Source organism: Myxocyprinus asiaticus, chromosome 5 (assembly GCF_019703515.2).
Source record: "Myxocyprinus asiaticus isolate MX2 ecotype Aquarium Trade chromosome 5, UBuf_Myxa_2, whole genome shotgun sequence".
NCBI lineage: Eukaryota > Metazoa > Chordata > Actinopteri > Cypriniformes > Catostomidae > Myxocyprinus > Myxocyprinus asiaticus.
The window spans coordinates 45,420,248-45,442,543 of record NC_059348.1 but is presented as its reverse complement, the minus strand read 5'-3'; the positions used below and the strand labels follow the sequence as shown (position 1 = coordinate 45,442,543).

The 22,296-nt window shown below is 40.8% G+C and overlaps 1 protein-coding gene across 2 annotated transcripts in view; it reads left to right on the top strand.

The window, feature by feature from the left end:
- The window catches only part of LOC127440442 (potassium voltage-gated channel subfamily KQT member 3-like), a 48,166-nt gene that overhangs the window by 22,126 nt on the left and 3,744 nt on the right, over positions 1 to 22,296 (top strand). Inside the window, exons 3-15 of one of the 2 annotated variants that reach the window (XM_051697010.1) lie at positions 946 to 1,036; positions 1,135 to 1,261; positions 2,061 to 2,233; positions 4,018 to 4,197; positions 4,797 to 4,907; positions 5,637 to 5,732; positions 6,459 to 6,553; positions 13,827 to 13,853; positions 16,680 to 16,915; positions 19,635 to 19,740; positions 20,044 to 20,175; positions 20,536 to 20,631; positions 22,204 to 22,288. In XM_051697010.1, the coding sequence (XP_051552970.1) occupies positions 946 to 1,036; positions 1,135 to 1,261; positions 2,061 to 2,233; positions 4,018 to 4,197; positions 4,797 to 4,907; positions 5,637 to 5,732; positions 6,459 to 6,553; positions 13,827 to 13,853; positions 16,680 to 16,915; positions 19,635 to 19,740; positions 20,044 to 20,175; positions 20,536 to 20,631; positions 22,204 to 22,288 (1,555 nt within the window). Of the gene's footprint in view, positions 1 to 945; positions 1,037 to 1,134; positions 1,262 to 2,060; positions 2,234 to 4,017; positions 4,198 to 4,796; positions 4,908 to 5,636; positions 5,733 to 6,458; positions 6,554 to 13,826; positions 13,854 to 16,679; positions 16,931 to 19,634; positions 19,741 to 20,043; positions 20,176 to 20,535; positions 20,632 to 22,203; positions 22,289 to 22,296 lie in introns of both variants that reach the window. The other variant, XM_051697009.1, reaches the window with a different exon arrangement.

The following is a 22,296-nucleotide window of genomic DNA, read 5'->3' as shown; positions in this document are numbered from 1 at the left end:
TGTATTAAAATGAATGTGAGAGATTGGAACAGCCAATGGCTAATATACTGAAGAAAAGGAAGTCCCACTTTACAGTTAAAAGAATCAATCAGATTTTAGATACAGACATCGCCTGTCAGTCAACACGGGACTGCACATGTGCATTTGCTGGACCAGCCTGAAAAATAGAATTGTTTAGCACGATCTAAAGAATAACAATTTATGATACCATTGTTGTCAGATTTACTGCTGATTTGAAATATGTTTTTTGGTCGTAAACAGAACCAGGAGGGCAGATCACACTTTTTTAGCCAATCCGAAATGCTTGGAATTGCTGACATCAGGTTGGCAGACATGACTTTGGAGAGTGGGGTTTTGGTGAGAGCGTGTGTTTGAAGTTAGCGAAAACAGCAGAAGTTGTGTTGAAGCAAAAACATTACTTTAATGTTGCACTTGCACTTAAAGAGTAACAGTTTTTGGGCACAGTGTGTGTGTGTGTGTGTGTGTGTGTGTGTTGGGGGACATATAAAATACCTTCCTTTCTCTGGCTGACACAGGTAGTATACAGAGGAAGGAAGGCATTAAGGCAAATCTGAATTCAGTGTTTACACAGCATCCTCCTAATTGGGCGCATTTTTTTTCCAAGGCAGTTTAGATGTTTTCTTTAGTGCCTATGATTTCCCACAATACTGGTGTGCCGATCATTGGTTGGTAGAAAGAACAAAGTGTCTCTTTTTTATTTTATTGTTATACATCACATTCCACTCACCTGCTCCCTCTGCTGGTTAACTGACGTACTATTTGTTTATGTGTGAGGTAACAGGTCTTTCTGAGAAATACCATGTAATCATGACTAATTTGGAGTATCCATAGCAATGAAACAAAAAGTTTTTCACATATACACAGTTTTCATTCTAACAATCTGGTCAAAGGTCAAGCTCACTCTCTCCTTCTGTCTCTCTCTAGGTTTCTGATTGTTTTAGGATGTCTGATTTTGTCAATTTTAACAACGTTCAAAGAACACGAGAAAGACTCCGCTCACTGGCTGGTGATACTGGTGAGTGTGTTCATAGCCAAACCACATTCTGTGTGTGTGAGAGAGATTGGATAGTGCCAGTAAGATGACCATATATCTCTTGTCTCTCTCTTTTGTAGGAGACATTTACAATCTTTATTTTTGGGGGGGAGTTTGCATTGAGGATCTGGGCCGCCGGCTGCTGCTGTCGATATAAGGGCTGGAGAGGGCGACTCAAATTCGCCCGCAAACCGCTGTGTGTTCTGGGTGAGTTAAGCACACTCACATGATCTCACACACACACATCTACAGTACATATACAAGCACAATGACCCAACAAAAACACATAAATTAGGCTAGCTTCACACAGCTTGCATAAGCTGCATTAGCAAGTACGCTGACCATGTTTCTGCTGCGTAACAGAATTGCTGCTCTGTACAGAAAATAATTCATTTCTAGGTTAGGAAATGTAGTGTTTTCTTTTGATAAACACCATAAATTACAACATCGGAAGTGGGTCATTGAGAACTAACAAACCTGATTATTTACACATTACAATTTAGATTGAAATCTAATTTACATGAGGAAAGAGATCAAATTTTCATCTAAAGGTAAGTAATGTGCACGAAACGGAGCCCAAACTCCAAAGTGTAGTGTATAAACTTCCTAATTGTCTGAATAAATTTAGACAGAATAGAATATGTACTGAATAGAAAGTACTGTCTGTGTGCCTACCACTGTGTGCATCCGTCACTTGCATCAAGCCCTATATGGTTTTTCTTTTCCAAAAGTGGGATAGTAATTTATGAAGTTTCATAAAAGCCTGTATCGCAAAAGATTGTGTTGTTTAATAGTTTTACAGTGCTTTTTAAACATGTTTTCCACTGAGTTCTGCCACTACAGGTGAAATGGCGCTGCTTAAATATGCAGTGAGATTTCTGTAACTTAATAATATCGGCAGCAAAATAACTACAGTACGTGTATGCCGTGTGAAACAGGCCTTACTATCACACACATAGAGCACATACAGTAACCCTCCCTATGGATAATCACTGCATGTTCTCAGATATCTTTGTGCTGATCGCTTCGGTACCTGTGGTTGCCGTACGTAACCAGGGAAATGTGTTGGCCACGTCGCTACGCAGCCTGCGTTTCCTGCAGATTCTGCGGATGCTACGAATGGACCGCCGTGGAGGAACCTGGAAACTGCTGGGATCTGCAATATACACACACAGCAAGGTACACATACAAACACAGAATGTGATTTACACTGATAGGACATGGATCAACATCACTTGACATGATTTCCACAAGACATGCTTCTGGATCAAAATCTGTTGTTCCTGGAATGACATTCATATCAGCCAATCGTTCCCTTAATATTCACCGGCTGATTCTACAGTGCCATTCAAATTTCATCATTTAGCAGACACTTTTGTCCAAACCGACTTACAAATGAGGAACATTACAAGCAATTTCTTATACAAGAACCAACAATATCTGCTGTCTGTTACTGCCAAGATTCTCGATTAAAGAAATGTTCTCAGTTCAATACGATTTAAATTGAAAGCTTTTGTGGATAAATGTTGATTACACACCCCCCCCCCAAAAAACAATTGTGATTCGCCCCTTGATTATTAAAAGACACTGTTTCCAAAGTATGACTTTGTAGTCGAGATTCAAACACAATGAGTTAAAAGGTCAGGGTACTGTGAAATAAAACAAAGACAACACATGTTTCTGCTGCGTTGTCTTCGCTCACTCAGAAACAAACATACAGTGGGACAACAGTGAATCTTCAAAAATACTGATGATCACCTTATGAACAAGTTTGAGTTATTCTAACAAATCATTCATGAATGAATTAACATTTGAATTACTTATTGAACTGCAAATCATCTAAACTTTCAATCATGTCCAATAAGCCAATATTTTTACCAGGATACAGTTTATGTTTTTAAAGGTATAGTTCACCCAAAAAATGAAAATTCTCTCATAATTTACTCACCCTCATGCCATCCCAGATGTGTATGACTTTCTTTCTTCTGCAGAACACAAACAAAAATCTTTAGAAGAATAGTAAATTCAATGCAAGTAAATTGTAGCCAGAACTTTGAATGTCCAAAAAGCACATAAAGGCAGCATAAAAGTGATCCATAAGACTCCAGTGGTTAAATCCATGTCTTCAGAAGTGATATGATAGATGTGATATGAATTATCCTCCCTGCCTAGTAGGTGGCAATATGCACAAATAATGTGAATCACCAAAAAAGAAGAAGAATGTGAAAGTGAAAGAGGAGATTTATAGTAAAAAGGACTTAAATATTGATCTATTTTTTTTGCCTGCACCTATCATATCGCTTCAAGGACATGGATTTAACCACTGGAGTCATATGGATTACTTTATGCCTTTATGTGCTTCTTGGACCTTTAAAGTTCTGGCCACCATTCACTTGCATTGAATGGACCTTTAGAGATTAGATATTCTTTAAAAATCATATTGTCTAAAAATTCTAAAAATCTGTGTTTTTGTTCTGCAGAAGAAAATAAGTCATACACATCTGGGATGGCATGAGGTTGAGTAAATGATGAGAGAATTTTCATTTTTGGGTGAACTATCCTTTTAAGGTTTGAGATACATAAATCAGTATTACTGACAACAACATTTATTTTGAGTTACACACTCACAACAAATGCTATTTAAATAAAACAAGTAAGATATGTTACAAAAGTAGTATTTTAATAGTTTTGTATATAGTTAAGCAGACTTCTGTGGGAAACACTGCCTGAACCTTTTCCCTAAAATCAAAGGGAAATGATTGGTCAATAGAAATGTTACAAACACAAACACTCACTCCTGGAAACTGCTACAGACTGCAGTATACACACACATAGCCTCAAGGTACACACGTTGACACAAACTATCACATATAAGTGCCAAGTAATGTTACAAGTTTCATCACAAGTAGCCTACTGCATAGAAGTACGACTGTGCGTGTTTCTTGTCTGGTGTGTTTGGTCAGGAGCTGATCACAGCATGGTACATCGGTTTCCTGTCGTTGATCCTGGCGTCCTTCTTGGTATACCTGGTTGAGAAGGATGATGCCACCACCACCATAGAGCTAACAGACAGTGAGGGCCCCTCCCCAACACCTGCCCCACAGGACTTTGACACCTATGCAGACGCCCTCTGGTGGGGACTGGTGAGAAATACGCAAAGCACTAACAGTTGTAAAAGATTTACGCAGCAGGATTTTTGTACCTTCACTCTTAAAAAAGTGAAGACAGTTTAAAAGCATCACAGTTTGGCATAGTAATTTATTAATACCAACACACCTTTACAATCACACTAATCGAAATGCAAACTCACAAACCAACATGCTCCCTCCTGAAATTTTATGTACCTGTTCAGGCATGAGTTCAAACTCCATTTTATAGCTGGTGTTATGTTCATACATGAAATCAGCTTTCCTTCATGTTTTTAGAAGCGTAAGTCAGACTGACTGGAAAGAGAAAGTGAACCACCATGTGATAAAAGGTTGTAGCTGTGCAGGTCAAAGTTTACATTTTTTAAATCTAGCTAAATTCTTTTTACAGCAGCTCCATTAACACCTCACATATGGGATGATTTACTGCAACTCCATTTCTATGACCGATTGTGAAGATTTTACAGTAACTCCATTTATAAAACAGCAGCTCCATAAATACTACATTTTTTTAATGGTTTTACAACTCAAGTAATATTACAGCCTCTTAGCTCTGTTAATCACACTGATGAGATATGATTTCACTTCTGTGTCAGATCACCTTGACAACCATTGGTTATGGTGACAAGACCCCAAAGACATGGGCAGGGCGTCTTCTGGCCGGGACCTTCGCTCTTATTGGTGTGTCGTTCTTTGCACTGCCAGCTGTGAGTACTAGTTTCTTTTTTCTAAATTCACATTACTGCTATTGCAGATTCTAATAATTGCACTAGAATTCTGTTTATGGCTTTGTTCTTTGGTATCTACTGTTTACATGTAACACCATTTCTACTGGCATTCTTCTTAAAGACATGTAGATCATGTAGAATCTGCATGTAGAACTGCATGCATCTTATACAGTATATATTGTATACTTTTTTAAATAGTATATAAAACAAAATGCTATAAACGTTTGAACCGTGTTATGCCACATTGTTGGTCTGAGTACATTGCGTGCATGCAGTGATTTTGTCATTTTTAATACAATTTTGTGTAAAAATGTCTTAACTTAAATTCTTAAAATTCACTTGCTTTGTGTGGACCTACAGAGCTGAAATCTTCTTTAAAAATCTTTGTTTGTGTTCAGCAGAAGACAGAAGGGGATGGCATGAGGTTGAGTAAATAATGAGAGAATTTACAAGTTGGGGTGAACTACCCCTTTAAGTGCTATCTTTTCAACCAATAATTTTCCTCTGATTTTAAGGGTTGGTTGGGGTTATTGTTTTAAGCTTAGTATTAGGATTTGGCCTATGATTGTTTGATAGGAATATTGTTCCAGGACCAACAAATGATGTTGATCCAGGAAGAATGCTTGCATGTCAAAATCAAGCTGTTGGTAGGGTTAGGGTTAGATACTATTTGAAAAATACTATCTGTGTATCTGGTTATGTCTTTAGGGTATTCTCGGTTCTGGGCTGGCTCTGAAAGTTCAGGAACAGCACAGACAGAAACACTTTGAAAAGCGAAGACATCCTGCGGCTTCATTAATACAGGTAAGCAGAAATATGGCAGCTATACCCTAAAATTTACCACTTCAAGGTTTCTCAAACACATAAATGCCCCTTCCTTAGCCAGATACCAGCCCATTTCTCATCAAGTCAAGTCAATTTTTATTTGTATAGCGCTTTTCACAAAACACATCGTTTCAAAGCAGCTTTACAGAAAATCATGCATTAACAAAAAAATTAAACTGTAATATCTATAAAGTCTTAGAGTGATCATTGTGTAGTTTGATTAAATATGATTGTGAATTGTGTATAGAAATTAGATAATTAAATAATAATTGTATTTAGAACCCCTGTGAGCAAGCTGAAGGCGACTGTGGCAAGGAACACAAAACTCAGCATGAATATAATGTCAATATTAGTTATTTATATGCAATGCACAGGTCACGGTTTAAGATTAGTAAACTAAGTAAGTGTTAAGGTCCAGTGTTTAAAATAAAGATTTTGTATGAACTGTAAGATTAATAACTAATGTCTTTGAAGTTCATCCTGGATTAACTGCGGAAGTTCACATAGATGCATTGTCCTTTGTTAGTTGGCTGATGAAGGGTTTTGTTGGCAATTAAATGATAGTCTATGTATTTCATTTCAAAGTGTAGTCCATCAATAGACAAAGGTGATGCAACATAACAGACTTTTCCTCAACAACACAGCTTTCCAATACTCAACAACACAACAGTTTTCTATTTTTACCAGCATTCTGCCTGATTTCAGGCTGCATGGAGATACTACTCCACTAACCCAGTCAGAGAAGATCTCATCGCCACATGGAGATTCTATGAAACAGTGATCTCTCTGCCATGCTTCAGGTATCACACACATACACAAACAACAGAATTCTTACACAGTCGTTTTATTTGAAAATCATACTTTTTATATATAGTTGTTATATTTATTTTTCATATCCTTATGTTAGATATCCCCATAACTTCATTTTATGGTATTTCATGTTATTGCAGTGTTACTAATGACAGATGATACATTTCACCTTTTTTATCCTCATGAATTTCATTTATTTTGTTTATATCCATATGTGTGTTTGTGTCTGCATGCAGAGACAGCATCATTCAGAGGTCTACTAGAGGTACTCACATGTGTGTGTGGACAACTGTTCTGGGCTGCGTTTCCCAAAATCATCGCAAGCTTAAGTTGATCGTAGAGACCACTGGTGCCAATGATTTCTACGATCTACTTAGGCTTACGATGCTTTTGCCCTGGTTTTACCATTCTATCATAAAGAAAAATTTCAAAAATGTAGTTTGAGCCTGAGTAGGAGATGGTGCATAACTATAAAAACATTTTGAAATCTTCACATAATATGCACAAATAAATAAAAAATATATACACTACATATGGTATGAAACTAGGTAATATTTGCTTCAAATATTTGTTTCATGCTTGTTTGGTTGGGTAATTCCAAATTAACCTTAAAGCTGAAATGCGTCATTTTTTCTATATTAAAAGTAAAAGCTTTGTTCTTTTCCAGCTTAATATGCATAGACCATATGAAGTAGGCCATCTGTTCAGATGATTCCTCTGAAAATTGTTAACACTGCGGCTGTGTGCTATCAAAACATTCCTCCGTTTAATTTGATCGGCTTGTCCTGCCCGACACAGCAACATTGGCTCAACCAGTGGTGTGAGTTTGAGGCGGGACTGCCTGTTTTTTGACCAATTCCAGACAGGGGGAGTTTTTGGGAAACCTGTTTTGACACATTATTTCAATAATTATTTTTGCAATTCTGTTTGGTGACACAATTACCACTAAAATTTCACACTTCAGCTTTAAAAAATTAAAAAATTCCCTGACTATTTCTTTATTTTTCAACGTTTGTATTTAAATGAAGGTCTTACTGACATAAATATTACCACTGTTCATTTAAAAAAAAAATTTTAAATACAGGGAATATTCAAATGGACTACCCTTGCTAAAAAGGCCAGCTTAACCAGCATGCAATTCCCATGCTGGTCTAAACTGGTTCATGCTGGCTAGTGCTGGTCTGGTGCTGGTCTAGGTGGTGGACCAGCATAGCCATGCTTTTCACCAGCAAAACCTAGCTGGTAAAGCTGGTTGACCAGCTTTTTGGGCTGCCGTCTGCAATTTTTCACACTCAGATTTAAAAGCTCACCATTCACACATATTGTAGACTAATAGCAAACTATTTGTATTATTTTGCCCTCCGGGCGACGAAGGTCACGGCACAGTCTCTCGGGTGGGCGATGTCCACCTTGGTGGTCAAGGAGCGCCACCTTTGGCTCAACCTGGTTGAGATGGGAGAGGCTGACAAGGCACGGTTCCTTGGCGCCCCCATTTCCCAGGTTGGCCTGTTCGGCAACACCATTGAGGACTTTGCCCAGCAGTTCTCGGTGGTGAAGCAGCAGATGGAAGTTATCCGGCACATCCTGCCACAGCGTGGATCAAGATCCCGCACCCCATCTGCTCATCACCAAGGGCGTCCTCCTGCGGTGACTGCACCGGCTCCTCCGCAGCCTGCCCCCGTAGCTCAGCCCCGGCGTGGAGCCCACCGCAGGAAGCAGAGAAACCCGAGAAAGGCTTCGAAGCACCCTGAGATGGGCAACCCAGGGACGAGGAAACCCGCTGCTCTGGAGCTGGTAAGCAGACCACTCTATCCCCTGATGGAGGGCCGGGAGGAGAATCTTTTGTTACCTTTTCATTTAATTTCACCGCATGCCCAAGTGGCTGTGGTACCCAAGAGTTCAAAAAAAGAGCGGTTTCCTTGTTCCCTGGGTCACATATCCAGTGCGCACGGCCGTCATCATGACCACCATCCACCATTCCATTTTGGCAGGTTTGGTGCTCCAGCGGCGGTCTCCCTGCCCCTGCATGCCCAGCTGTGGCACAAATCCGCCCCCAATGTGACGGTCTCCACGGGTCACAAGGACAAGCCTCTTCCTTCCCCATCTCAGGCTGTTCCGGGGGTGGTCACAAGGAGCCAGGTAAGTGCTTCGATGTCCCTGAACTCAGCACGGCCACGGCACGTTGTGGCACCTCAGGCTCCACCCTGCCGCGAGGCCCCACCCGCCGGTACATCCGATGAGATTTTCCCCTTGGTCCCCCTTGTCTGGATCTTGGACGCATGGCTTGCGCTTTCCAACCCGTCGCGATGGCTGGTCCGGACCATCCAACTTGGCTACGCAATTCAGTTCGCCAGGCGTCCGCCCAGGTTCAGCGGCGTCCACTTCACTTCGGTGAAGGGCGAGAACGCCACTACCTTGCACGCGGAAATCGCTACCCTCCTACAGAAGGGTGCAATAGAGCCTGTCCCTCCGGCCGAGATGAAGAAGGGGTTTTACAGCCCCTACTTCATTGTACCGAAGAAAGGCAGTGGTTGCGGCCAATCTTGGACCTGCGAGTACTGAACCGGGCTTTACACAGACTCCCATTCAAGATGCTGATGCAAAAACGCATTCTAGCGAGTGTCCGGCATCAAGATTGTTTCGCGGCGGTAGACCTGAAGGACTCGTACTTCCACATCTCGATTCTACCTTGACACAGACCCTTCCTGCGGTTTGCATTCAAGGGTCGGGCGTATCAGTACAAGGTCCTCCCTTTCGGCCTGTCCTTGTCCCCTCACGTCTTCATGAAGGTCACAGAGGCAGCCCTTGCCCTGTTAAGGGAAGTGGGCATTCGCACCCTCAACGACTCGATATCTCGACGACTGGCTAATCCTAGCTCACTCTCGGGATGTGTTGTGTGCACACAGGGACCTGGTGCTCTCGCACCTCAGCCGACTAGGGCTTTGGGTCAACTGGGAAAAGAGCAATCTCCTCCCAGTTCAGAGAATCTCTTTTCTCAGCTTGGAGTTAGACTCAGTTTCGATGACGGCGCGCCTCACGAACGAGCACACACAGTTGGTGCTGACCTGTTTGAAGGCATTCAGACAGAAGACAGCAGTTCCACTGAAACTGTTTCAGAGGCTCCTGGGGCATATGGCATCCTCAGCGGTGGCCAATCTGCTTGGGTTGATGCATATGAGACTGCTTCAGCACTGGCTCCAGACTCGAGCCCCGAGATGGGTATGGAGCCACGGGACACATCGCGTGGCCATCACACCAGTCTGTCGCCGCCTATTCAGCCCTTGGACCGACCTCACATTTCTACGGGCAGGCGTTCCCCTAGAGCAGGTCTCCAGGTGCGTCGTGGTTACGACAGACACCTCCAAAATGGGCTGGGGTGCTGTATGCAACGGGCACGCTGCCACCGGCTCCTGGATGGGTCCACGGCTGCATTGACACATCAACTGCCTCGAGTTGTTGGCAATTCTACTCGCCCTGCAGAGGTTTCGGCTGTTGATCCAGGGCAAGCATGTGTTAGTTCGGACAGACAACACGGCAACGGTGGCATACATCAACCGTCAAGGCGGTTTACGTTCCCGTTGTATGTCACAACTCGCCCGCCGTCTCCTCCTCTGGAGTCAGCAGCACCTCAAGTCTCTGCGAGCCACTCACATCCCGGGCGACCTCAACACTGCAGCGGATGTGTTGTCATGACAGGTTACCCTCAGGGAAGAGTGGAGACTCCAACCTCAGGTGGTCCAGCTGATTTGGATTCGATTCGGGCAGGCACAGGTAGACCTGTTCGCTTCCCAAGAATCCTCCCACTGCCCGCTCTGGTATGCCCTGACTGAGGCACCTCTCGGTATAGACGTGCTGGCACACAGCTGGCCCCCTGGACTACGCAAATATGCATTTCCCCCAGTGAGCCTACTTGCACAGACCCTGTGCAAGGTCAGGGAGGACGAGGAGCAGGTCGTCCTGGTAGCACCCTACTGGCCCACCCAGACGTGTTCTCGGACCTCACGCTCCTCGTAACAGCCCCCCCCCCCGGTGAATTCCCCTGAGGAAGGACCTTCTTCACACCCGCTACCAGACCTCTGAAATCTCCATGTCTGGCCCCTGGACGGGAAGTGGAAGACTTAAGTGGCCTACCACCCGCAGTGGTAGACATGATCATTCAGGCTAGGGCCCCCTCCACGAGGTGCCTGTATGCCTTGAAGTGGCGTCTGTTTGCTAAGTGGTGTTCTTCCCGACGCAAAGACCCCCAGAGATGCACAGTCGGATCGGTGCTTTCCTTCTTGCAGGAGAGGTTGGAAGGGCGGCTGTCACCCTCCTCCTTGAAGGTGTATGTAGCCACTACAGTGGCACACCACGACACAGTGGACGGTAAGTCCTTACGGAAGCACTACCTGATCATCAGGTTCCTGAGAGGCGCCAGGAGGTTGAATCCCTTCAGACCGTGCCTCATTCCCTCATGGGACCTCTCTGTAGTTCTTCAGGGTATACAGGGAGCCCCCTTTGAGCCCCTGCAGTCAGCTGAGCTGAGCTTTAAAGACTGCCCTCCTGACTGTGCTCACTTCCATCAAGAGGGTAGGAGACCTGCAAGCGTTCTCTGTCAGAAAAACATGCCTGGAGTTCGGTCCGGGCTACTCTCACGTGATCCTGAGACCCTGACCGGGCTATGTGACCAAGGTTCCCATGACCCCTTTTAGGGATCAGGTGGTGAACCTGCAAGCACTGCCGCAGGAGGAGGCAGACCCAGCCCTGACGTTGCTGTGCCGGTGCGCGCTTTACGCATCTATTTGGATCTTTAGAATATCTGAGCAGCTCTTTGTCTGCTTTGGTGGACAGCAGAAAGGAAGGGCTGTCTCCAAGCAGAGGATCACCCACTGGGTCATTGACGCCATAGCAATGGCATATCACACTCAGGATGTGCCGCCCCCGGCTGGGCTATGAGCTCATTCTACCAGGAGTGTGTTGGCCTCTTGGGCCTTGAACAGTGGCACCTCTCTAACAGACATTTGCAGAGCAGCGGGCTGGGCAACACCCAGCACCTTTGCAAGGTTCTACAATCTCCAGGTGGAACTGGTTTCGTTCCGTGTAGTGGCAGGCACAAGCAGATAAGTCCGGGACAGCTGGCTGGGTGTATCGCTTGCGCATAGCGCCTTTCACCTCCCCTGAGCTGAAGATGTGCACTGTTGACTCCCAGTAGCGTTCACAAACTGTGTTCCCTGGATGTGGAGAAACTCGCTGCCAGCTCAGTACATGTGCTAACTAAGCCCTGTACTGGGGTAGGTGCTCCACATGTGTTGGTTCCCCATAGGTAACCCCATGCGACGAATATATTCCACTAATTCGTTTCCCTGTTGGAAAACTGCGTCTTCCATGGGCAGAGGTTTCCATGTTTGTAGAAACTTCTCCACATGACATACTTCCGACAAAGCTCGGCAAGACCATGTGATGTATTTCCACTCAAAATACCACCCCCCCCCAGGTGGGGTGTGGTCTCCGCGGTGTCTTCCCCTTGGGAGTGACACCCCCCTGACGAAGACCTGGTGGCCCCAGTCAGTTAACAAATTTCACTCTTTTTTTTGGGGAGAGAAAAAAAAGAAAATAGAGAAGATAAGAGGCCACAACTGGGCTAGCCTGTCTCTATCTTTTGGGCAGTCGACTTGTTCCCGAAGGGCCTTTCGACACTCATAACAGCATTGGGGGAGGTTACGTGTCGGCCTGGTGTGCTGGCTACAAGGCACACGGTGGTCTGCCCATCACACACTGCCAGTTCACGAAACACAGTTCAGCTAGTTGTGGTGTTTCGTATGGGACCCCTAGTGTCACTACATCAACACAACGTCTAGTGAGTGACAGATAGGAAACGTCCTGGTTACTTGTGTAACCTCCGTTCCCTGATGGAGGGAACGAGACATTGTGTCCCTCCTGCCACAGTGCTGGACTACACGCTGAAATGGCCGGGACCTTGTCTCGGCTCCTCAACACAAAACCTGAATGAGTGGTTGCATACCAGCTCCTTTTATACCCGTATGTTCGGGGGAGTGGTATGCAAATACCACTCGCTAATTTTCATTGGCCTTTTTCAAAGACCAGAGGTGTTTCGGGCTCCCAAGAGTGACCCCTAGTGTCACTACATCGACACAGCATCTCGTTCCCTCCATCAGGGAACGGAGGTTATGCAAGTAACCAGGACATTTCCTCTAACATCTTCCATCACAATATGCAGATCTGAAATGTAGGTGGCGCTCTAACGCATCTCAGCCCTCACAGATGTGCTCATCCACAGACATTTAGTCTAATTTTCAATTCATGCACCACCCCTGTTGTTTCATTGAATAGCTTGGCCTCTGTGTGGAGTAGAAGCTCATCAAGGTGTCATTAGAAAGCTGAGAGCCATAAATATGAGATAACATATTTTTCCGGTGATTTACATTTAGTCATTTAGCAGTCAGTTTTATCCAAAGTGACTTACAAATGAGGAACATAAACAATTTGTCATAAAAAGTCAACAATATCTTCGGTATCACACTGCCAAGTTCTCAAAGTGGCTGGAGTAGTATAGATGCTAGCGCAATATTGTTAAATAGTAAGTGCATTTGTGGATTTGTTAAGTGCTCACTGAACAGATTTGTTTTAAAATTTGCATGCTTTTCCTGCTGGACGACATACAGTATTTTGTTCTGGACATCTAAGAAATAACATTGGATTATTCAACCAAGCAAGCTCACAGACAAGTAAAAAATTGCTAATTTTGTAGAAAACTTCCTGAGGTAAGAGCAGATATAAAGTTTGTGGCTACTTGGGGCTTACAGCAGCAGTGATCAGCGTTTAAAAGAAACGTTTGTATTTGATGTCTTAAAGAAATCATATTTCACTATGTGATTCTTGTGAAAATCTTTAGAACTGTGGTATTAGGGCAACAAAATAAAGTGCATAGTTGCATTCATGAGAATGAGAGCTTTCATTTGATATGTAAATTGCGTATTTAAGTGCTATGTGAAAGACTTTTATATTCATATTAAAAGTTTAAGGTTAAAAGCCTTGTGGAGAAACAAGCGTCCCAACATCCCATAATAGGAGACCAGCCCCAAAATCACAACATAAGCTGGTGACCAGCAAAGCAGGTCTTTTCATCAGGGTAGGCCTATAATGGTACATTTGGTGTGGTTGAATGTGCTTGCTTTGAGAAATCATTTTTATGGTTTTGTTTTTGTTGGAATAAATGTAATGTGTGTTTACTAAGTGTGTATGTGTTGATCCTGTTATCTGCAGGAAGGATCCTCTTGAGGTTATGGCCAGGTAAGTCTCTCTTCTCTTCCTCATTCCCTCTGTATCTCACTCACAATTTTACAGATTTACAACATCTCTTTGAAGTGTGAGATTAATGATTCTGTGAAATGTGTTTCCTTAAATAACTCTGAATAACCACCACCTCTATTAATTCAGTGCCAAAGGCGTAATGACCAGCAGTGTGGTTGTGTGTGTGTGGAGTGATGAGTGCTCGTTTCTCAGTTCTGGGACATGTGGATAGTAGTTCTATATGTGATATTACAGAGTCTATTAGAAAAGAGTGAATTATGGATCACTGATAGATTATGGTGTCAGAGCAGAGTGCGTGTGTGTGTGTGTGTGTTTGTGTGTGTGTGTGTGTGAGTGTAAGAGCATTTAATGGATGGCTGGACATGTGACATGAGTGTCACTGTAAGGAAAATGATGGGAAGTGTTATTAGTGATCTGAGCAGGACAACTGATCATGACAGAGATGGACTGCATATATAATAATCATGAGCAGCTAGTTGTCCTTGACCTGGACACTGGACTGACAGTACATTTATTAAAAGAAGAAAGATTTAAGAGAAGAAGAAATCTAGATAGGGGGAGTTGATGCATTACATGTCCATGAAATTTTTCTTTGATCATCATCAAGATTTTAGGTTAAGAATTATATGAATGTGTAAGGGAAAATGTACATCTAAGGTCCTGTACCACCTTTCTTTAAGTTTTAAGTTATTTTTTTGCCTTCACTAGTTCATTTTAAATGATCCTGTGATGGTACAAGTGAAATTTTAGAAGTACAAATAGTCCATGTAGTCTCTCAATTAATATGAGCTTATAAAAGCTACATGTATAATAATAATTATACACAAATGTGCTGTTAAAAATTGTTTTAAATAGAGGATAGCACATCAGCTTCCCAAAAGTATTTCATCTCTATTACAGATAAGTAGAGCTGGACTGTGCTTATTTTTGCTACTCGACCTGAGACCTGTTATCCATCCACAGTCCAGTTCAGAGATCGGATTTCACATGAATACTGCAAATACACCAGTGCAAAAACATGCACATATACAAACACCATTACAAAATACACAGGCATACACAAACGTTCACTTACACAAGGCTAGATGGCTGGGAAATTTGTAGCGTGATATTATACTAAACAATGACCTGCCAAAACAAGACCAAACTGGAGAAGCGGGACCATACACATATATAAATTTGTTTTTATATCATGGTGTGGACTTCCATTGACATCTATTGGTTTTATACTGAGTTAATAATAAAACCTAACCCTTCTCATACTCAGATTTTCATTAAAGTGTAGAGACCTATACTTGGAAACAAATGCCGTTCTGTGTGTATACAAACACGGAAGATGTGAGATGTCGCTTCGGTGAAGACCAGTATCTCTGCTTTGGCCTGTTGAAGCCATTTGAAGCACCTGAGATCACCATGGACTGTATTACATTTGCTTATTCAGAACATTTCAGCGTGGATTGTATGTTTTTGGCTCATAACAGAGTGGATTGCTTGTGAACCAGTCACAAAATGAGTCAAGCTTTGCAAAGGAACTGAAAGATGCAGCAGTCAAACACTACCGGACCCTTGAGTACACAGTTTAATTCACAAATGTTTCAAATGTCATGACTGTTTGATAGTTGCTGTGCTTTAGGGAAAATTTTTATATATTCAAAGGAAATGTGTTGTGTATACGTTATGTGTTAACCCTGAAATGTAGTTTTATAAATTATAATGTAAAGTTTGTTCATTTTCTTTTGATTGAGTTTCAAATATGGCTGAATTGGAAGGGCTGCACGAAGTTAGCCAGTCAGAACAGTGGGCATTTACACTGAGGTCTTGAAGAGCCAGATAGCTTTAAACCAAGCTTTTAGACAGAGGGCCAGAGACAGGGTGGAAATTGATCATTTATTATTAAATTATGACTGTTTTGGTGCAAAAAAAAAAAAAAAAAACTTTACTGACATTATAAGTGGACCTCAGGGAAGATAATAAAATTATAAAAAAAAAAAAGAGTGTCATGACCCCTTTAAGACACTATTATTTTGTGTGTTTATTAAGCCATTTCCTCATGGAGACCTCACAGTGTAGCTGACTTTAGGTTTTAGAATTGTTGTGGTACAGTTAGTCCCCACAATTACATCCAAGTGCCATTGTTAAGTAGCTCATGATGTTTTGCTCCATTCATTTGTTCATGTGAAATCTATGTGTTGATTCTCTTCCTGTCTGTTCTCATGTTTTCTCTCTTTTTCTCTATGTCCGATGAGCTCCTCTCTACAACAACACACACACATAAACACACACAGATTCACTTTTCAGTCGTTGAAACCCTCTCAGACACAGTTTGAAATGCTGGTGTGTGTGTGTGTGTGTGTGTGTGTGTGTGTGTGTGTGTGTGTGTGTGTGTGTGTGTGTGGGAAAGTGTTGTGCCTGTAACTGTTTGGTAATCGGCTGTAATTGTGGAGCATTTAAGTCTCTTAAAGATGTCTCAGCTGCTCTCACCACTTCAATCTTCTTTTCACTGGACTCAAGAGAGACAGTGTGTGTCACAGTGCATAGTTTCTCTCTCTCTCTCTCTCTCTCTCTCTCTCTCTCTCTCGTGTGTGTGTGTGTGTGTGTGTGTGTGTGTGTGTGTGTCCATCCTTGGGGACCCTTCACAGTAGAATGCCCTGCATTGTTTCTTTGGAAGTGTTTGGTTTCTCCTGCAGGAAGAACTTGTGTGTGATTGTGTGTGTGTTTGATTCTCTTCCAGGCCTTTGAGAAACACTACGAATTACAAAATTATGAGAAATAATAACAAAATTTGCCCAACTCTTTCTTCATCAGTCAGAAATTGAGTTTGCTGGAACGTGTGCGGTTATCGACTCCGAGGCCATCAACAGTAAGGGCACGTGTGATGATGTCTGCTGTGAATCCTGACAGCATGTTAGGAAACTGCGGGCCTGCAGAGGCAATCGAGGAGAGCCCATCAAAAGAGGGAAAACCAGCCGGCTTCAGTAACAGAGAGAGATTCAGAACTGCTTTTAGAATGAAGGCCTACACCCTGAGACAGAGCTCTGAGGGTATTCAACAATCTTGTAAATACATGCACACATTCCCTCACACTTACAGTAAACACTCGCCTACACATGTACGTTTAAAGGAATAGTTCACTTAAATATAAAATTTCTTTCATAATTAACTCATCCTTAAAGGGGTCTAATCATGAGGAATCAAATGTTCCTTGATATTATGACATATGAGAGGTCTTTCTACTATAAAAACATAATGTAAATATCAGAACTCAAAACTTAATCCCCAATGCAATAAAAGCATTTATTGAAACCAAGCTGCCAAAACATCTCCTTCTCTACATCCATATATTAGTGATGTCACAAATGTTACTCATTAATTCATGACCGCCTCTACAGCAAAAGCATCAACGCCTACTTTACATCATCGCACCCTTGACCCGCGCACACTGGGGGGTCAGTTTGTAAAGAGAGAGTGAGAGAACAGAATATAGGCCTACTGCTGCAATGTAAACACGCACTAGATGGACGTCTTTGACCGTTTTGATGCATTTCTGGCGATGTGCACCTCAGGGCAGGATGCTGAATACTGGAAACTGGATGTATGCATCTTCAGAGTGCTTTTGACTATGTGTGTGCGTCATGTGGATGTGTCTTCAGCGTTTTTCAGCATGGATTGCATGTTTTGTTGATTGACATCAGCGTGGATTGCTTGTGAACCAGTCATAAAACGATTCAAGTTTACCAAGGAATTGTTATTGAAGGATGGGGCAGTTAAAAACACTATTGGACCTGGAAGTTAACAGTTCCATTCGTGAATATTTCAAATGTCATGGCTGTTTGATAGTTTATGGTGCTGCCACCTTGTCTACAATGGGCGTGTCCACTGACACGACACAACACAATGGCTTGAGGCTGTTTACTACTGTTAGCAGTAGTATCACCATCGCAAAATGGAATGGGACACCTGTTTACTGTTGGTGTGACACGCTGCAACTGACGCTTCCATGGTAGACAGCATCATTAAATATAATGAGTTCTATTGCTTTTGATGCAACATGCCTCTTGCATCCGGTGTAGACAGGGAGTGAGTGTTAACAGTTGTGCTTGAGATTAACAGTTTAATATATTCGGATGCAATCTGTTGGATGTGTGTTATGTGTAAACCCTGAAATGTAGTTTTATAATATTGTGGGGTTGTTCATTCTCTGCCGATTGAATTTCAAATACGGCTGTATTTGAGGGGCTGCATTATGTTAGCCAATCAGAACAGTGGGCGTTTACGTTGACGTTTAAAGGAGGAGCTGAGGCCAAAAGCGAGCATTCAGAACTAGGGCCAGAAAGAGGGTGAAAAATGATAATATATTACTACATTTTTTTGGTAAAAAAAAAAACAAACTTCACTTGCATTATCAGTGGACCTCAGGAAAGATGATAAAACTATAAAAAAGAGCATTTCATGACCCCTTTAAAGGAATGTTCCAGGTTCAAATACAAGTCAATCTCAATCGAAAGCGTTTGTGGCATAATGTCAGTTACCATATTAGATATAACTTTACACAGAAAAGGTTAGTAAGTGATTTTATCACGCTTAAATCATGTTAAAATGTTTATTGTTCATATTTTCAGGTTATACTTTCAAATTGATGTATATTTTTAGCGTTTGTGGACTGGTCCCATTCGCTTTCATTGCAAGTGCCTTTTTGTAACTGTAATTTTTACTTTTTTTAATAAACAAGGGAAGTGTCTAATAATAAATGCTGCCAATAGAGCTTAACTAGTATTGAACCTGGAACATTCTTTTAAGTCCTTTTATACCTGTATTACATTCTTTCTTCTGTGGAAAACAAAAGGTGAATTTTTTAGAAGTATCCTGGCCGCTCTTTTCAATATAATGAAGGTTAAAGATGAATGGAATTTTTGTTTTTCCACAAAAAGCTGTCAAATGTCCACAGAAGACTTGGAATATAATGCACATGCCATGTGCCATATTCCACATGCACATGTTTTTTGGTCAATTTGGAGCTTGAAAGACTCTCTCCTTTAACTTTCATTATATGGAAAGACTGCAAAAAAATAATTTTCTTACCAAGTCTTTTGTCTTGTTTTCCTGTAAAAGTATCGAAACATTCTTAAAACAAGATAAATTTACTTGAGAAGCAAAGTGACAAGATATTTTGTCTTGTTTTCAGAGAAATCGAACAAAATTTTGTAACGTTTATGCTTATAACAAGGAAATTATTTGCCAATGGTGAAAGTAAAAACAAAAACTTGATTCAAAGGGAAAACAAGTTTATTTTTCTTACCCCATTGGCAAATAGTTTTTTCTTGTTTTAAGCATAAAACCCACCAAATTTAGTTAGATTTATCTAAAAACATGACTTAATGTCTTATGCTACATTGCTTCTCAAGTAAATATATATATATATATTTTTTTTAAATTGAAATTAAAAATTTGTTTTAAGGATGTTTAGATATTTTTACCAGAAAATAAGACAAAAAGACTTAGTAAGAAAATATTTTGTTTGTTTTTTTGCCGTGAAGAGCAACCAGGATATTCTTAAAGAAATTCACCTTTTTATATTCCATGGACTAAAGAAAGTGATGCCGGTTTGAAATGACATAAGGATGAGTGAATAATGGGTGAACCATTACATACACATGCATGGTAGATAAACATACAACACTCACTCACTTTCTTGACTACATTGGTATAATATACACTCACATAGTGCAACTAACCTTACATTGTCTTGGTGCTTCATTGTAGATGCAAGTGGTTTGCCTGACCCCACCCCTGAGGAGAAGGGCTTCCCACCTGAAATACTGTTGGAGGAGATGATTCCAACTCTCAAATTAGTGATAAGAGCAGTCCGGTATATAAATATGAAATCATGTCTTCATAAACACACCCACAATCACACAGACACTTAAGAATCCCTGTAACTACACACAGTTTACCCAGAGACTGAAGTATTTCCTTAACTACATACACTCACTCAGGCTTAAGTTGTCTTGTAACTACAACCAAAATTACTTAGACAATTCAATGTCCCCACATGCCATCACACATTCAAACAGTATCAGCCTTAAAAATGTAAGCTTAAGACTGGCAATGCTAGGCTTTTTTAGAGATTTTTGTTGTTGTTTAGTTTTTGTTTTGTTTGTGCGGGTTTCAGGATCATGATGTTCCTGTTGAGTAAGAAGCGTTTTAAGGAGACTCTGAGGCCGTATGATGTAAAGGATGTGATTGAGCAGTACTCTGCAGGACATTTGGACATGCTTACCAGAATCAAATATCTACAGACACGGTAACACAAACTTTACAATTTTTTAAAGCAATATCATATATAACTTTTAAATTACTCTATGATGAATGGTGATATTTCTAGATCATTTTGTTATGTAGTAAATACATAAAAACAACCATTTAGTCATGTCAAACTTGTTATCAGCTAATGTTCTCAGTCCTTTCAGAACTTGAGTTCAAATGCTAAGTGACAGCAAAAAAAAAAAAGTCCAAAAAACATGCATCATTTTAAACTGTTGACTATTATTTGTCATTTTAAATGGCTGACTTGCATCTTTTAAACATAAATATGTTGTCCTTTTATTATTTAACCTTTTGTGGAATAGAGAAATTTAATAGCTGTTTTTTGGTTCTTCTTCAGATTAGATCTGATTCTGACGCCTGGTCCACCTCTCACTCCAAAACACAAGAAACCCCAAAAAACACCATTTCCGTATCCCTCCCAGCAGTCACCTAGGTAAGATCTCACCTGAAAACAACCTTAAAGGAATTATACATTATATCATTTAAAATATAAGCCTAGAATATTTTCTTGAACCTGACTGTAGTTTATGTAGTCATACAGAAGAACCATACACTTGTGGGTTGACCACTCTAACATTTCCTTCCTCCACATGCAACATTTAAACTCATCATGAATGTGTTTGTTACAGCTTTGTCTAGAGCAGGGGTCGGGAAACTTTTTTCACTAAGGAGACAATTTTTTAGTTTTTGGTTGATGCGTTTTTTTCCGAAAGAGCCATAGCACAAACTAATAATTTACTGTTTTCAAAAAACAACGTTTTTCAATAAAATAAAATGTTTATTATGCCCATATACTATTCAAAAACAAACAAATATGCAACAATTAATAAGTAACATGTTGCAATATGGAATTGAGTACACGTGTTTGTGCGGGTCTCCATAAAATTACTTCATTTAACAATTGTTCATGAAAAGTTCACTTCCCTTTTGGGCTGGGTAATATTTTAACGATAATTGCTTTAAAAAATGTCTTAATATCCGATTATATCATCAACCCCCCCCCTGCTGAGGGTCAGTGAATATCTTTGCTTTATTGATTTTGCTTCAAAAATTAAATTAATTTATTGAAACATGAAAAACTTAAAAGACATTTCTAAATTCAAATTACACTTCAAACGAAAACCAAAAAAAGAAAAAGCAATTAAAATAGCGAAGTGATCAAAAAATCTTATATATAACCACCTCCCCAAATCCAAACATTTACCGTCTCCAATGGCCCCATTTGCCATCATGCAAGCATCTGAGGACAGCATTTGAAAAATTACTAATAGCCTACAAATTAAGAACTAAAGACAATTATAAATATAAAGATAATAATAATAATACTCATAAGGTGTCTTGTATTATTTTATGATTGAATCACTTTTGTCTTTGTTTAATACATACACACACACACACACACACACACACACACACACACACACACACATATATATATATATATATATATATATATATATATATATATATATATATATATATGTGTGTGTGTGTGTGTGTGTGTGTGTTACTAAACCTGCAGTGTTGTGTTCACAATACATGTTAACCACAAACTGCTCCGTGGAAATAAATTAAAATTCACTGCACCTCCTGAGATGATTGGAGATCATTTGCAGCATTCTCACAGATAAATTTGGGAGAAAGGAAATCAAAACAGTGTCATTGACTTAAGCTTTGCAATTGCACCCACACTTTCTGCAGGAAAATTATCTCTAGAAAATTTTATATGATCATGTGTTGGTGAATGATGAGACACCAGGCGAGCCACTTGATATTTAACAAAGAGATATTTTTTTCCACTTTTAATTATAATGCTTAATTAAAGCGCTATATTGGTACTGTATTTCTGAAGCCAAGAGACTCTCTTAAATTCAGTTGTAAACAAAAGGATTACAAAAAAGGAAACAGCTCTTGTGCCTTTGCTACCACTTTCATGCCAGCAAATTCACTAGAGAAAGAGTTCTTTCCTCCTAGATCACTTTCCGAATCTGTTTCTCTATCTCAGACACGAGTCATATCTTGCCAAAGCAGGCCTGCCAGATCCTGAAGACCAAAGCATGATGGGTAGATTTGTGCGGGTTGAAAGACAGGTACTGCA